The sequence below is a fragment of the Chenopodium album genome, chromosome 2 (genome assembly GCF_948465745.1).
Source record: "Chenopodium album chromosome 2, dcCheAlbu1.1, whole genome shotgun sequence".
NCBI lineage: Eukaryota > Viridiplantae > Streptophyta > Magnoliopsida > Caryophyllales > Amaranthaceae > Chenopodium > Chenopodium album.
Genome location: NC_137835.1, coordinates 138,150 through 152,297, shown reverse-complemented (window position 1 = coordinate 152,297; position 14,148 = coordinate 138,150). Strand labels below are relative to the sequence as shown.

Sequence of the window (14,148 nt, the reverse complement as noted above, 5' to 3'; positions counted from 1 at the left end):
AACTGCCTTTTCCGTCATATGCGATTTTCAGGCACCAGAAAAGTCTGTCGGAAATTTCCGACGGAATAGTAAAATCCGCCGGAAACTTCCGACGGAAATTCCGTCGGAAAGTTCATTTATGCAATTAAAAAAAACGTCGTGCCACCACCGGCGCGGCGTATCATCACCTCCACTACCCCCATCAAACCACCACGACCCACCTTACCCCACCCCATCAAACCCCTAACCCTAATCCGACCCATCTCCTAGCCACCCCATCTAACCAGACCACCTTACCCCACCCCACCTAACCAGACCCACCTCCTAGCCCACCCCACCTAACCAGACCACCTCCTAGCCCACCCCACCTAACCATACCACCTTACCCCACCCCACCTAACCCTCCCAAAACCACATCTAAACCCATCCCACCATCCACCGCTGCCCACCCAAACCATAAATCCACCCCACCATCCACCGCAGCCAGATCTAGACCCACGAGTCCACCGCCACCGCCACATTACATCACCAGTAAATTAAAAAAAATCACAAAAACCAAAAAAAAGTAAGAAAAAAAAATAACATACCTTGAATTTCATCAACACAACCCCGAAATTACCTTGATTTTGGGTTTTAAAGGTCAAATTCAACCATGAAAACTCTAGATCTAGAGTTTTCATGGTCGAATTTGACATGAAAAACCTTGTTGAAAAAATTAAAACCCCGTATTTGACATGAATTCGATCTTAATGTTCCGTGAGAAGTAGAAAAGAAAAAGAAAGGGGAAAGGGAGAAGAAGAAATGAAAAAGAAAGGGGAAAGGGAGAAGAAGAAGGGGCGAAGAAGAAGAAGGGGGCGAAGAAGACGAAGGGGCAGAAGAAGAAGGGATGGGAGGAGGGAGAAGGAGAAACCGAAGGAGAACAGGAAGAGGGAGAAGGAGAACAGGAAGAGGGGAGGAGAGAGAAAGAGAGGAGTGAGAAATGAAGGGGTAAGGGAGGGGAACGACTTACTTTAAATTAGGGTTTTGATTTTTTTTTTTAATCAAAATTCCGTCGTCGTAAATTTACCGACGGAATTAAATTCCGTCGAAAACTAATTACTTTCCGACGGAATTATCCGTCGGAAATTAAGTATTTTCCAACGGAATTTAATTCCGTCAGAAAATTTCCGACGGAAATTCCAAATTCGTCGGAAATTTCCTACGGAAATTAAATCCGTCGAAAATTTTGTATTTTCCGACGGATTTTCGTGTCCGTCGGAACCGTTCCGTCGTAATTTGACTGTTTTCTAGTAGTGTTTTAAGGGCGAAGCGGTGGCTTTGAGGCGGTTTCGAGGGTGTGGGTGAGGATACGTGGTTGTTCGAGTGTGGGAGTGGAAGGGAGGGCAGTTTTGAGGGTGAGGCTGTGGAGGGGGCCGGGGTTGTTCTCGGTGAGTGGTAGGCTGACAGGGGAGGATTTGAATGGGGAGGCCGGGGGAGGGGGAAGGGGAAGTGGAGGTGGGGGGCTGCTGAACAGGAAGATGGTTTTTTTTATTTAAATTTTAGGTTTTTTTTATTAAAAAAAATTAACAAATTACAACGCGACACGTGTCCAATGTAACCTATAAAATAGGTTACCGGTTTTTTGTTCTATTTATAGAAGATGTATGTCAAAGGTCGTGTTATTTTGAGATAATTCAAAGGTGGTTCTATTATTGGAAGACCGGTGAAAGGTGATGGTATTATTCATGGCAAATTTTCAATATAATAACTGGATGTACATGTTTTGGGAAAAAAAAAAACAAAAACTACTTTGTAAGACCGTTTTTTTTTTTTTTTTTTTTTTTTTTTGCATATATATATATATATATATATATAGAAGCAATTTACTAATTTAGGGATTGGAGGGTAAAATGTTTGTTTCTTTTTTTTTTTTTTTTTTTTTTTTTTTGACAAAGGTAAAATGTTTGTTGTTCATACCAAGAACGGTACTTTACTTTATTTACTTGACAATATTTGTGATGCGTTGACTATAATGCTTCAAATTGAAACACCCAATTTGAAGTCTCGTTGACTTGCATGCATGGTCTGTGAGATGGTAGTCCACGAGGGGTATATAAAATCTTAAATTGCTTGAGTTTTTTAGGTTCATACTTTAGGCCTAGTCAATACTCAATACATACATTTTGGCAGTGGTATATAAAATCTTAAATTGCTTGTTAGTGCTAGCTAGATAAAATGTAGCTGATCGATATTGTGCACTCTATAAAGTGGAGATAGATAACGTCATATGCATGTACTCTTTCTATATCATATAATAAACGGTGGTTCATTAAATGATAAAGTAATAAAACACAAATTTTAACGGTAAAGGAAAGACTAATACATATCTTAAGCAAACATTATTACGATCTAAGAACTTACTATGCATATATAATTTAAATAAAATGCTACGAATTCTATATGCAATAACTTAATTAACCATTTGATCCCTTTCGTCACTTCCGCAAATACAAGCGAAGGTTGCCTCATTTGTTGCGCACATTTGATCCTTCTCTTCGCTTGCATCGCAACCTTATTAAGGCAAATCTTGGGTAGGGGCACCACTTGTAACATTTTGGGTTTGTTGGCCTTGTAACGCCGCCATAACAACTCTATTTTGTTGAGAATAACTCATTTGTTGTGTATTCACAGTACCAAAACTTCCCATAAAAGCTTGGTTCCCAGTAGAAACTCTTCCCGACGATGACACTATCATTGTGCTTCGAGTAAGGTATTGTAGGCTTTGTACCCCAAATCGCCTTTGAACATTTTGCACTCCAACCCCATGATTACTCATTCCTTGAGTAGAAACTATTGGAAATGAAAAGGCGGCATTAGCAGCATTTCCACTTCCCATTGTTAAGCCAATGTTCCGTCCATTAGCACTTGCATAATTCATTACAACAGGTTGAGTAGGGATTGTGCTGTTTTGATGGGAGTTCATCAAATTGGCTCCTGAATTACTCAATGATGCATTTCTTTCGCTGTTTATGGCTTGATTATGAGGCATGATGGTAGGCATTGTCAGATTATTATTTGTATCTATTTCGCCTGCATTATTATTATCAGTCCCCTGGTTCATTTCAGAAGTGACTGGCTCCTTTTCCTTTTGCCTCGTGGCAGGAAGTTCACCCGCCGTTGGCAGTATGGCAACTCCATTATTTGAACGGGATCCCCAATCTGAACAATCACCTTCATAATTTTCAGCAACCGGTCCTGATGTTTCTCTCCCACGGTTAAAAATATAGATCGGAGATCTTCTGCTTCTCTTCATGGTTTGCTGTTGTTCGACTCTTGTTCCACTAGGAATGAAGGTATTATTGATCTTACCTGTCTTTCTAGGAATCGAGGGATTGCTATTACTTGTCCTAGTAGGAGTACTAGGATTAAAAGAATTGATTTTCTTGGATGGAAATTTCAATTCTTTGTGCATCCATGCAATCAATTCCTCCCTAGTGGTATCAATTTCTTGTACCAATGATACCATATGCCTTCTCAATTTCAGTAGTGCAGCATCTGATGCTTTCTTGTACGATGTTTTCTTTGTTCTCCTCCTTCGAGTTTTTCTCTCTTGAGTCTTGCTTGGCTGGTCTGGCTGCCCATTAGGGCCCCCTAAACTCGAGTGATTTTCTTTTTCCTCAGTAGGATGTGATGCAAGGCTGTGCAAGGTTAGATGAGCAATTTCCTCTGCGGAGAAAAGATCATTAGCCGGCTTTTGCTTAATTTGTTTTGGATCATTTGAAAAACTTGGCCCGGAGTGATGATCATCAACACGAATTGAATCCAAATCGTTTTCAGTTCTTTCGAACTCCCAATTGTGCTGATATTGTTCACCCTGGTCACTCATTCTGTACCAACAATATCACGTATCAGTAATAATATTTATATGAAAGCCTACTAGAAAACATTGAATGATACAAGAATATTTATCTATTATGTTGTTTTCACGTGCCATAATCATAAATTAACATAATCAGTAACCTCAAACATATCATGCGTGTAATAGATTCTAAATAAAAAATCGAATCTTCAATATGAATTACTATTCAATATATAAATGGGATAGCATGTTGAATTATTTATATCAACTCAACGGACCAGTAATGACTTCATGAATTCATCATGTCATACATACATATATATCCAAGTCACATATAATTTGATAAACAATAGATAATTAAGAACAAAACACAAGTGTAGAACAATGACTCAAATAAGAAAAACAATAAATCAAAACAGAAGTAAAGAACATTGTTGAAATTCTTACCTCTAAACAGTTGATGAATAAATCAAAGAAGAAAGACAGATCCCAATAAAAATAAAGACAAACTTGAACTTCTTCATGTATTTATCTAATTCTTAATGATACTCGAGATCGTTACATTTGGAAGTATAAGATTATAACCATTTAAGGTTATTAAAATTATAATATGTGAATTATTATTATGGCCAAATTATACACTGCATTATTTAAATAAAAAGAACCAAGTTAATGCAATGGTTGCCACATCGTTTGGACACATTGCATACATGGTAGAAAATAAAGGATATAATTATGATCAAATCGTATAAATTATGAAACAATTATAATGGATTGAATTAACAGCCTGGTTCATGTAATCCAGCATCCATTCTGATTTTGTTCATATATACTGAGTATAGGATAACAAATCAAAGATAGTTTTTATTTTTTTTTAATAATCTTCACATGATCAACATTACAAGATTGTCAAGATATATTAAGATGGCGGGAAAAAGTAAGACCCCAAAAAAATTTGCTTAATACTTTAAAAATGATAAAATGTGGAGGTGCGGGGAATCGAACCCCGTGCCTCTCGCATGCGAAGCGAGCGCTCTACCATATGAGCTACACCCCCATACTGTTAAATATTGTTTGCAACAAAATTAGTCAATCAGACGTTTACCAGGTAATCAACTATTGGCATATTCAAATACTAACCGTAAGTAATAAGGCAAATACCCTTTTTTTTTTTTTTTTTTTGAAAAATAAGGCAAATACTTTATACTCCATATAAAGTACGTAGAAAATGACCCGACTAAAATACCCGATGTGATAATAGTTACTTCGGTAGATTATAATATTAATTAGTTATTTTGATATCATTTAACTCTAATTAAAAACATTACAACATGATTTCAGTGGGGCGAGTCAAGTAGGAGACCCGCCCCATCCCCGCCCCAATGGGGCGGAGATGGGTCTTGGTTTGGCGGGTGATGGGGCGGGGATGGGGATAAAAATCATACCCGCCATGGTTGATGGATGCATGGGTGGGTTAGGGCTGATTGATTTTGGTGGTTAAGAGGGGTGGCCGGCCAGTTTTCGACGAGTTTAGGTGTGGGGTTAGGGTTTCACTGTGGGGAAGGTGGCTGGGAATTTAGGGGTTTTGTTAAAGTTTTTTTTTACCAATCATGTGTTGACACGTGGCAATTAAAAAAAAAAATCCTTCAGCAGGTTACCGATCATTGGGACAATTGGAGGGAAACGCATAGCATAGTTGGATAAAAAAAAAATATTTGGGATACACGTTAGCTTTAAAATATAATTGGTAATTGTACCCTATAATTTTGTTATTAAAAGTTTGGAATCGATGCTTTAATCATTATAGATATTTTACCAAAAAACTATATAAATATTGGATCAGTATCCTACTTTTCAAATTGGCTATCAAATAGATTTAGGTCTTGTTCTTTTGAGCTGTTGTGGTCTGCTTTACTTTGCTGAAATTTAATTTGTTCTGCTGAGTATAAATAAAGTTGTTTTGCTCTGCTCACACCTTCTCTACTCTGTTATGCTTTGAAAGCTGATCAAAAGAAAAAAGCCTTAAATAATTTGGGTTTTTGGGAGAATTTTGCTATTGGAGAATTGTTGAAATTCGATCGACATCAACATATAGCAAGAAATCCTAGCAGTTAGCAAAGTCCACAGACTGTAATATTGATTAGTTTCCTAATTAATTAGCAAAATTCCTGTTTTGGGCAAATTTGAGGACGACAATTTGAATGTTGGTTATACTTTAATAGTGTCGGAAATTGTGTAATTGACGTTTGTAGAGAAATTGTTAAAAGACACTTCAAGGTCAACATAATTCAAGGAACAACATTGTGCCTTACATTCGTAGGGTCAGATTTAGAGAAATTACAATTGATACACATTTGTTGTAGCTGTTGAAAAGTCTTCCCTAATTTCATACGGAGTACAGACTATCAAAATTTCAACAGTTGTCTAATTAATTAATTTGATAACCATAATTATTTTGAATAACCATTCAATTTTATTTGTCCATTTGTCTATATATTTGCACCATGCATTATAAAACAAAATAAAGCCTAGAATTATGTGATCAAAGACTAGCCAGTCATAACATTTACATTTGGATAGCTTGAACTACTAAATGAAATGTAATGATAGAATATAATTAACAAATGATCGTGATAATAAAATTAAAAAAAAAAAAAATCAAATAATGAATTTTTTTTGGGTTAAAAGTTATAAACTTTTACCAGTTGGGACTTAAGGATTTTTTATTCAACCTAAAATAAAAAATAAAAAAAAAATGTGTGTGAATAGTATTAAAATTTCAAATTAATATTGCGATTTGATAATCAATGCTACCTTGTCCAAGTAGCCTTCTTGATGAATACTCCATAGCTTTTCTAGCTATATATACTCACATATTTTTCTTTCATAATCATAAATTTTTCGAGTAGCTCTACACATATATTATTATATAATTCCAATCGTAAAATCATCAAATGGAGAAACATTTGTTAATGCTATTGGTTTTATTAATAGTACCATATTATAATCTTAATTTGGTACGAGGATCAGAATTTAAACTGTCACAAGCTGAAAAACTAGCCATTAAAAGGCGACTCAAACTCATCAACAAACCAGCAATTAAAAGTTTTGTGGTGAGTACCATCCTCAACTTGCATCTAATTAATTTGTGTAAATATTAATTTTATTATAAATCATGAAATCAAAGCTAAATTTGTGAAGTTATCTTTTTTTTTTCTTTTTTTTTGACACAATTTGTGAAGTTATCTAACTCCATTTATTTTGTTTGTTTAATTAATTAGACTCAACATGGTGATGTTTTGGACTGTGTGGAGGTTCATAAGCAACTTGCATTTGATCATCCTTTGCTAAAGAATCACTCAATACAGGTTTTGACTGTTTTCCTCTATTGTTATTATTATCACGGGTTATTACTAATATATATATATTTTTTTTATTGCGACTAATCAATAAAATTTGTTATGAAAAAAACTCTAATAAAAATGAAAATTTTTTCAATAAAATGGCAGATGAAACCTAATTTCAAGATTCCAAAGCAGACAAAATTAAATGATAATTCATCTTCAATATTGAGTGTTTCTCAACTTCTACCAAAGAACATGAGATGTCCAAAAGGAACGGTGCTCATTAAAAGGATACAAGAGAAAGATCTTATGATGGAGATTTCCACAAAGATATATGACACCAAGTTTTCAACTTCAAATTCCTCCAAATTTGATCACCCTAATGATGTTCAACAAGTCAATGAGGTGATTGATCTTTACCAATTTCAAAATTTTCTTGTTTATAATTACGGCTCATCTGGTATTGTGTATTAAAGACAATTTATGAACAAAAACACATATTTTCAATGAGTTTTTCTTGCAATAATTGTTGCGAAGTTATTACATGCAATATCAAATTATGTCATAATTTTGCAACAATTGCAAGGAAAACTCATTGAAAATACTCCCTCTATCCATTTATTAACTGCATATTTCTACCATTTATTACTCACATAATAAAGAGAAGTAGACATCTGATTAAGGGACGGAAGGAGTATGTGTTTTAATGCAGTCTCTTATTTATTACATGCAATAATGCCCTTAATTATTACAAAGAAAATTCATTGAAATTAAATATGTGTATTTGTTCATAAATGAAATTATTACAAGCAATAATATTGAATTATCGAAATTTCCTTATTGAGTTATAATATTGAAATTTGTTACTACCTCCGTCCTCGAAAGAGCGACCCATTTGGCATAATTTTAGTCCCAAAAAGAATGACCCATTTGCATTAAAATCCCCACCAATTTGCAATAATATTTGTGTAAAACAAAACCTTTTGCATGCACCCGGTTTACAATAATTTTATTGTACATCGAACATTTTATGAAAAGTGACCCTTTTTTCTTATAAAAGTGACCTTTTTTTTTTTTACAAAAGTGACCCATATTTTTACAAAAGTAACCCTTTTTTCACAAAAGTGACCCTTTTTTTTTTTTTTTTTTTTTTTACAAAAGTGACCTTTTTTTTTTTTTTTTTTTATAAAAGTGACCTATATTTTCACAAAAGTTATCTTTTTTTTACACACAAGTGACCCTTTTTTTTCCACAAAAGTGACCTTTTTTTTTCCCACAAAAACAGAGTATCAAAATCAAAAAGTTATCCTTTTCTTCTACAATTAGCAAGTATTTTCCTCCATTTTCTCTCTCTTTTAATGGCAAAATCAATTATAGTCTGCCCCTACCACCTTCTTCCCAACAATACAATTCAATACAATTATCCTCCATCATAGGAGTATTCACTTTCCTCAAAATTCAACCATTTTTCTTCTACAATTAGCAACTACAGTACTTCTCCCTCTACTTTCCTCCATTTTCTCTCTCCTTCAATCCTTCAATGGCGAAATCGATGAAGCATGAGAACAACAACCCTTTCGACCTCCTCAACGAAGAACTCCTCTTCATAATCCTCGATCATCTCTCCATTGACGACCACCTCGTTGTTAAATCATTTTCTCTCTCTTTAAAATTATTTTTCTCGGTGATGAAGTTGCCCAGCCCAGCCCGATTTACACTAATTTAGTGTAAACCGGGTGTTATTAAGAGTTTGTGTGTGTAAAATTAGCTTCCCCATATAAAATTTTATTTCTCTATGTACTTTTATTACTTTCTCTTTCTACTTTTTTACAAATCGCATGTACATTTATCTTTCCAATATACTTTTTTTATTTAACATTCTTAATACCCGCGAAATAAACCCAAATGAGTCGTTCTTTCGGAGACGGGGTAATAAATTATTACGAGTACATGCAATAATGCAATACTATGACTGCATAACAACCCATTTGGCATGCAGTCATATTTTAATGCCCTTAATTTATGACTGCATGCCAAATGAGACGTTATGCCTTAGCTTGTTTCGAGCAGCACTATTAGGCTAGTACTGTATTTTTTTTTTTTATAAAATTTTAAATAGACTTGATTCGCATTAATTTACTGCGAACCACTAATATTATTAGAAATACTATGTGGTAGTTCATCTGCCTACACGACCCATGACCCATTGTCATGCCTAACAGCGGCCCTGTTCTCTTCACCTTAATTTTGCTGAACTGAAATTATTTTTACTGAACTGAAATTATTTTTACTGAACTTAAATTAATTTTACTGAACTGAAATTATTTTTGCTGAACTGCAATTATTTTTACTGATTTTTTATTATATTTCTTCTTTTAAGAAAACTGAATTTTATTGAACTGAACTTATTTTTACTGAACTGAAATTATTTTTAATGAACTGAAATTAATTTTACTGAACTGAACTTATTTTTACTTAACTGAAATTATTTTTACTTAATATTATTTTTTTAAGGTGAATATAACAGGGCCTAATACTATAGAGTAACAATAAGTTTATTTACTCAACGAAATTGTAATGCTTTGTAGGTTGCGAGTATAGGGGTATCTACTCCAAACACAGGAGCAGCGGGGAAAATAAACATATGGTACCTAAATGATGTGAAACCAGACCAACTTAGTGATGCTACTTTCTATGTTAGAAGCGGCGATGGTTTTAATGTTAACGCTATAGTAGCAGGATGGGCGGTATGTACTACTCCAGTACTCCCTCTGTTCCATTAAATTATCGTTTTTCCTCATTAACTACTTACATCTCTAGAAATGAAATTTTTACAGGTGAATCCATATCTAAATCTCAACTCTCCCACACTATACACATATTGGACGGTAAGATATTTGAGCTATACATACATCAATAACGTGTTCTTCATATCATCTTTAATTTTATACATCAACAACAACAGATTATATTGTATTAGATTAATTACACAAGTAATTGATAACACGACTTTTATAATTAATATTGTATTAGATTAATTACACAAGTAATTAATAACGCGACTATTATGATTATAAATACAGATAGATAGCGGGAAAAGCACGGGTTGTAACAATGCTCTATGTCCAGGTTTTATACAAACTAGTCAAAGAGTCACCCTTGGCCAAGCTTTAAGTCCGGTATCAACAAGATTAGGTCACCAATATTTCTTAGACCTTTCGATACAACAGGTAACTATTCGCGTATTAATTATCCCTATTTTTGATTAACTTAAAATTGTGTCACTTACATGTTACATGTTAGTATGTTACATGTAACGTACGACTTTATATGTTTATAATTTCTTACTATCGATGTACTTAGGACGTAAAAACGAAGAATTGGTTTCTCCTAAACGGAGAAGAAACCGTTGGATATTGGCCGAAGGAGTTGTTTACAAGCCTAGCCAACGGAGCAACAGAAGCGGGGTGGGGAGGAGAAATTAAAAGCCCGATCACGGAGCCGACTCCGGCCATGGGAAGCGGTCGTTTCTCTAAGGAAAATTTTTCAGTTGCATGCCTTATGAAGTGGCTAGAGTTAAGAGCACCACAAGGTTTTCCTGATGAAAAAGCTATTGAATATTACATGACTAGGCCTGGATGTTACGATATTTGGCATGGAACATCTCCTGGTACAAATGATAATCATGATAGAGATGATGATGATGAATCTTCAAATTGGAAGAATTTTATTTATTTTGGTGGACCTGCTGGTTGCAAGTACTGAATACAAAATAATAATGTATGCATGATTAAACTTTAGTTTTCTTCTTTGATTAGAGTGGTGCAAATGATAATAATAATAAAACCAAGAATGTTAACTAAGAATGTTGCAGGTGAATGCCAAATTTTTTTTAATTTATTTTTACTGAACTGAAATTAATTTTACTGAACTGAAATTATTTTTACTGATTTTTTATTATAATTCTTCTTTAAGAAAACTTAATTTTATTGAACTAATTAAACTTATTTTTACTGAACTGAAATTATTTTTACTGAATTGAACTTAATTTTACTGAACTGAACTTATTTTTACTTAATATTATTTTTTTTAAGGTGAAGTGAACAACAATAAAAAAAAAAAATTCAGAAAATGGCGTAGGAAGAATATAATCATAAGAGCTATGGAAAAGTTAATTAATAAATATACGGAGTATTAATTGCATGTTTCAAAAAAAATATATTAATTGCATTGATTAATGCGTGATTTTGATATCCATTCACAATTAAATGAATTAATACCAATTTTGAAAGGATATTTAGCTTAAAAAAAAAATGAGTCTTATATGTGTGCAAATGATGACCACACCATGTGACCATTTATGAAAGAGCAAAGTAACATTTATTATAGTACAATGACCGAGTAACCCCTGTAATGTCGGTCAATTAACCCTATAAGTCTATAACACACTGAAGAGTAATCCCTGTAACCAAGGTTACATTGTCAGGATCGGGATCCCACATTAAATCGCACTACTAGAAAACAAGCAAATTACGACGGACTTGTTCCGACGGACCCGAATTTCCGTTGCAAAAAGTGAAATTTCCGACGGATTTCAGACGAATATAAATTCCGTCGAAACTTTCCGACGAATTCAATATTTTCGTCGTAAATCCGTCGGAAATTGTAAATTCCGACGGAATTTTTCGTCGGAATTTACAATTTTCGACGGAATTATAGTCCGTCGGAAAGTTCCGACGGAATTATAGTCCGTCGGAAAATTACGACGGAATTTTCCGTCGGAATTTACAATTTCCGACGGAATTTTCCGTCGGAAAATAATTTAAAAAATTATACTTAAATTCCCAAACCCTAAAGCAGCCTCTTCCCCCTTTTTCTATTTCCGCCTCTCTTTCTCTCTCTAAAGTTTCTGCTCTCTCCTTCTCTCTCTCTCTCCCCTCTTTCGTTCCCCCTTTCTCAGTCCTCTGTTCTCCTTCCCTCTTCTCCTTCGTTCTCCCCTCTTCTCTTCTCCTTCTCTTTCCTTTCTTCTTCTCTTCACCGCCCTTTCTCTCTCCTTCGTTTCTTTTCTCTTCACCTACATCAAACAACGACAACAACAACGATACAACATCGACCCGACCGACAACAACAACCGCAACAACACACCACCACCAACATCAATCGCAACAGATTCGCAACACCAACAACCGGGCTGCATCAATATCAAACCCAACAACCACAGTCTTTTTTGGTAGATCTTGTTTTAATTTAGGATAGATTCGTAGATCTAGTTAATTTTATATGTTATTGTAATGATAAACTGTAAATTTAAATAGATAATTGTATATTTATATATTTGATTTATTTTTTTTTATTAAACATCGTTTTATTTTATGAAATTTTGATTAAATATGTAGATCTACTGGTTTTGTGTGTTATTTCTTGCTTTAGTCGTGTAATTTTTTTTTTCGGGTTAATTTACGGTTTTGGGGCTAATTTTTTTTGTTGTGGTGGTGTCGGTGGTGGTGGGATAGGGTCGGTGGTGGTGTATGGTGGTGTGTGGTTGTGGTTGGGTCCGGATGGGGGGAAGACTGGTGGTGTGGGGTGGTGGTGTGTGGTTGTGGTGGGTCTGGATGGGGGGACTGGTGGTGTGGGGTGGTGGTGTGTGGTTGTGGTTGGGTCTGGATGGGGGGGACTGGTGGTGTGGGGTGGTGGTCTGGGGTGGTGGGTGGCTGTTTTTTTTTGTTTTTTTGAAACATTTTTACGACGGAATTTCCGTCGAAAAATTCCGGCGGATTATATTCCGTCGGAATTTTCCGACGGATTTTCTCTGGCCTGAAAATCCCTGCCGACAGATGAAATTCCATCGGAATAGTGTTTCCGACGGAAATTCTGTCGGAAAAGCTGGTTTTCCTACAATATGTATTCCGACGACCCGTTACGACGGAAATTCCGTCGGAAACCCCATTTCCGACGGAATTTAGGGTGTTTCCGACGGAAAAATTCCGTCGTTATTTGCATGTTTTCTAGTAGTGTCGGTATGGAGAGTAAGATCTAATCGTAAAATCGGATTGTGGAATCGTAAGATCTTACGAAATTGATAAAAGGAGTAATAAAAGGTTACTACATAACTAGATACACAATTTTTAAGCCATGAAAATGCTAAAATTTATAGTTTATGTAGTTGGATAGTAATTTTCTTGGCTTAGAGAAAAGTTTGATTACTTTAATAATATGTCTTGCATGAACCCGGTCCACATTAACTTTATGTGGACCGAAGCCCATCACTCCACTAGTGACACTTACCAAAGCCAAAAAAGGAAATATATTTTTACCGAAAAATCACGCATTGTCGCCATTCTTCCTTCTTCCTGTAAAATGCTCTCAATCAATTTTAGGGATAATTTCTCTCTCGATCATCTCAAGTAATTTGGGGATTTTTCTCCCTTCTCTCAATATTTTTTTCACAAAACACATGTCAAAACAAGATTAAATTGATCTAAATCAATATATATATATATATATATATATGAAGCTATAGAAGACTAACTACAATTACAATCACTATATAATTTCGATTTGAACGAATTCTATGCAATTGAAAGCAATTACGAAGGTAAACATCCATGTACTTGTTATAATTTGTTCAAATTATACAAGATTTGTTGATCATTGTTATTAATGTAATGTACAAAATTTGAATAATTAGCCAATTGAATTTGGAATTCAACAAGAGGAATGGAGTACTTGTAGATCAGGTTGAGAAGGAAAATCAACTTATAATACAAGCTTATGCAGAGATTTGTTATAATTAGTTTTTATTTGTTATAATCAATTTTTATTTAACATAATCAGCTTCGTATCGATACAATCAGTTTTACAACGTAATCAGTTTGATATGATATAATCACTTTTTATTTATTATAATCACATTTAGTTTGATATAATCACTTTTTATTTTTTATTTTCACATTTAGTTTATATAATCACTTTTTATTTATTATAATC

The 14,148-nt window shown here is 34.4% G+C and overlaps 1 protein-coding gene and 1 non-coding gene across 2 annotated transcripts; one reads left to right on the top strand and one right to left on the bottom strand.

Annotated features, from left to right (window-relative positions):
- Positions 1-4,741: 4,741 nt before the first annotated feature.
- On the top strand, positions 4,742-10,926 carry LOC145603568 (protein neprosin-like). The gene is made up of 7 exons (XM_081659496.1): positions 4,742-4,754; positions 6,812-6,930; positions 7,099-7,185; positions 7,327-7,566; positions 9,750-9,908; positions 9,999-10,049; positions 10,729-10,926. The coding sequence occupies exons 1-7, from the start codon at positions 4,742-4,744 to the stop codon at positions 10,924-10,926; spliced, it is 867 nt and encodes a 288-aa protein (XP_081515622.1).
- On the bottom strand, positions 4,802-4,874 carry TRNAA-CGC (transfer RNA alanine (anticodon CGC)). The gene has a single exon. It is a non-coding gene; the product is annotated as a tRNA-Ala (tRNA).
- Positions 10,927-14,148: the final 3,222 nt, after the last annotated feature.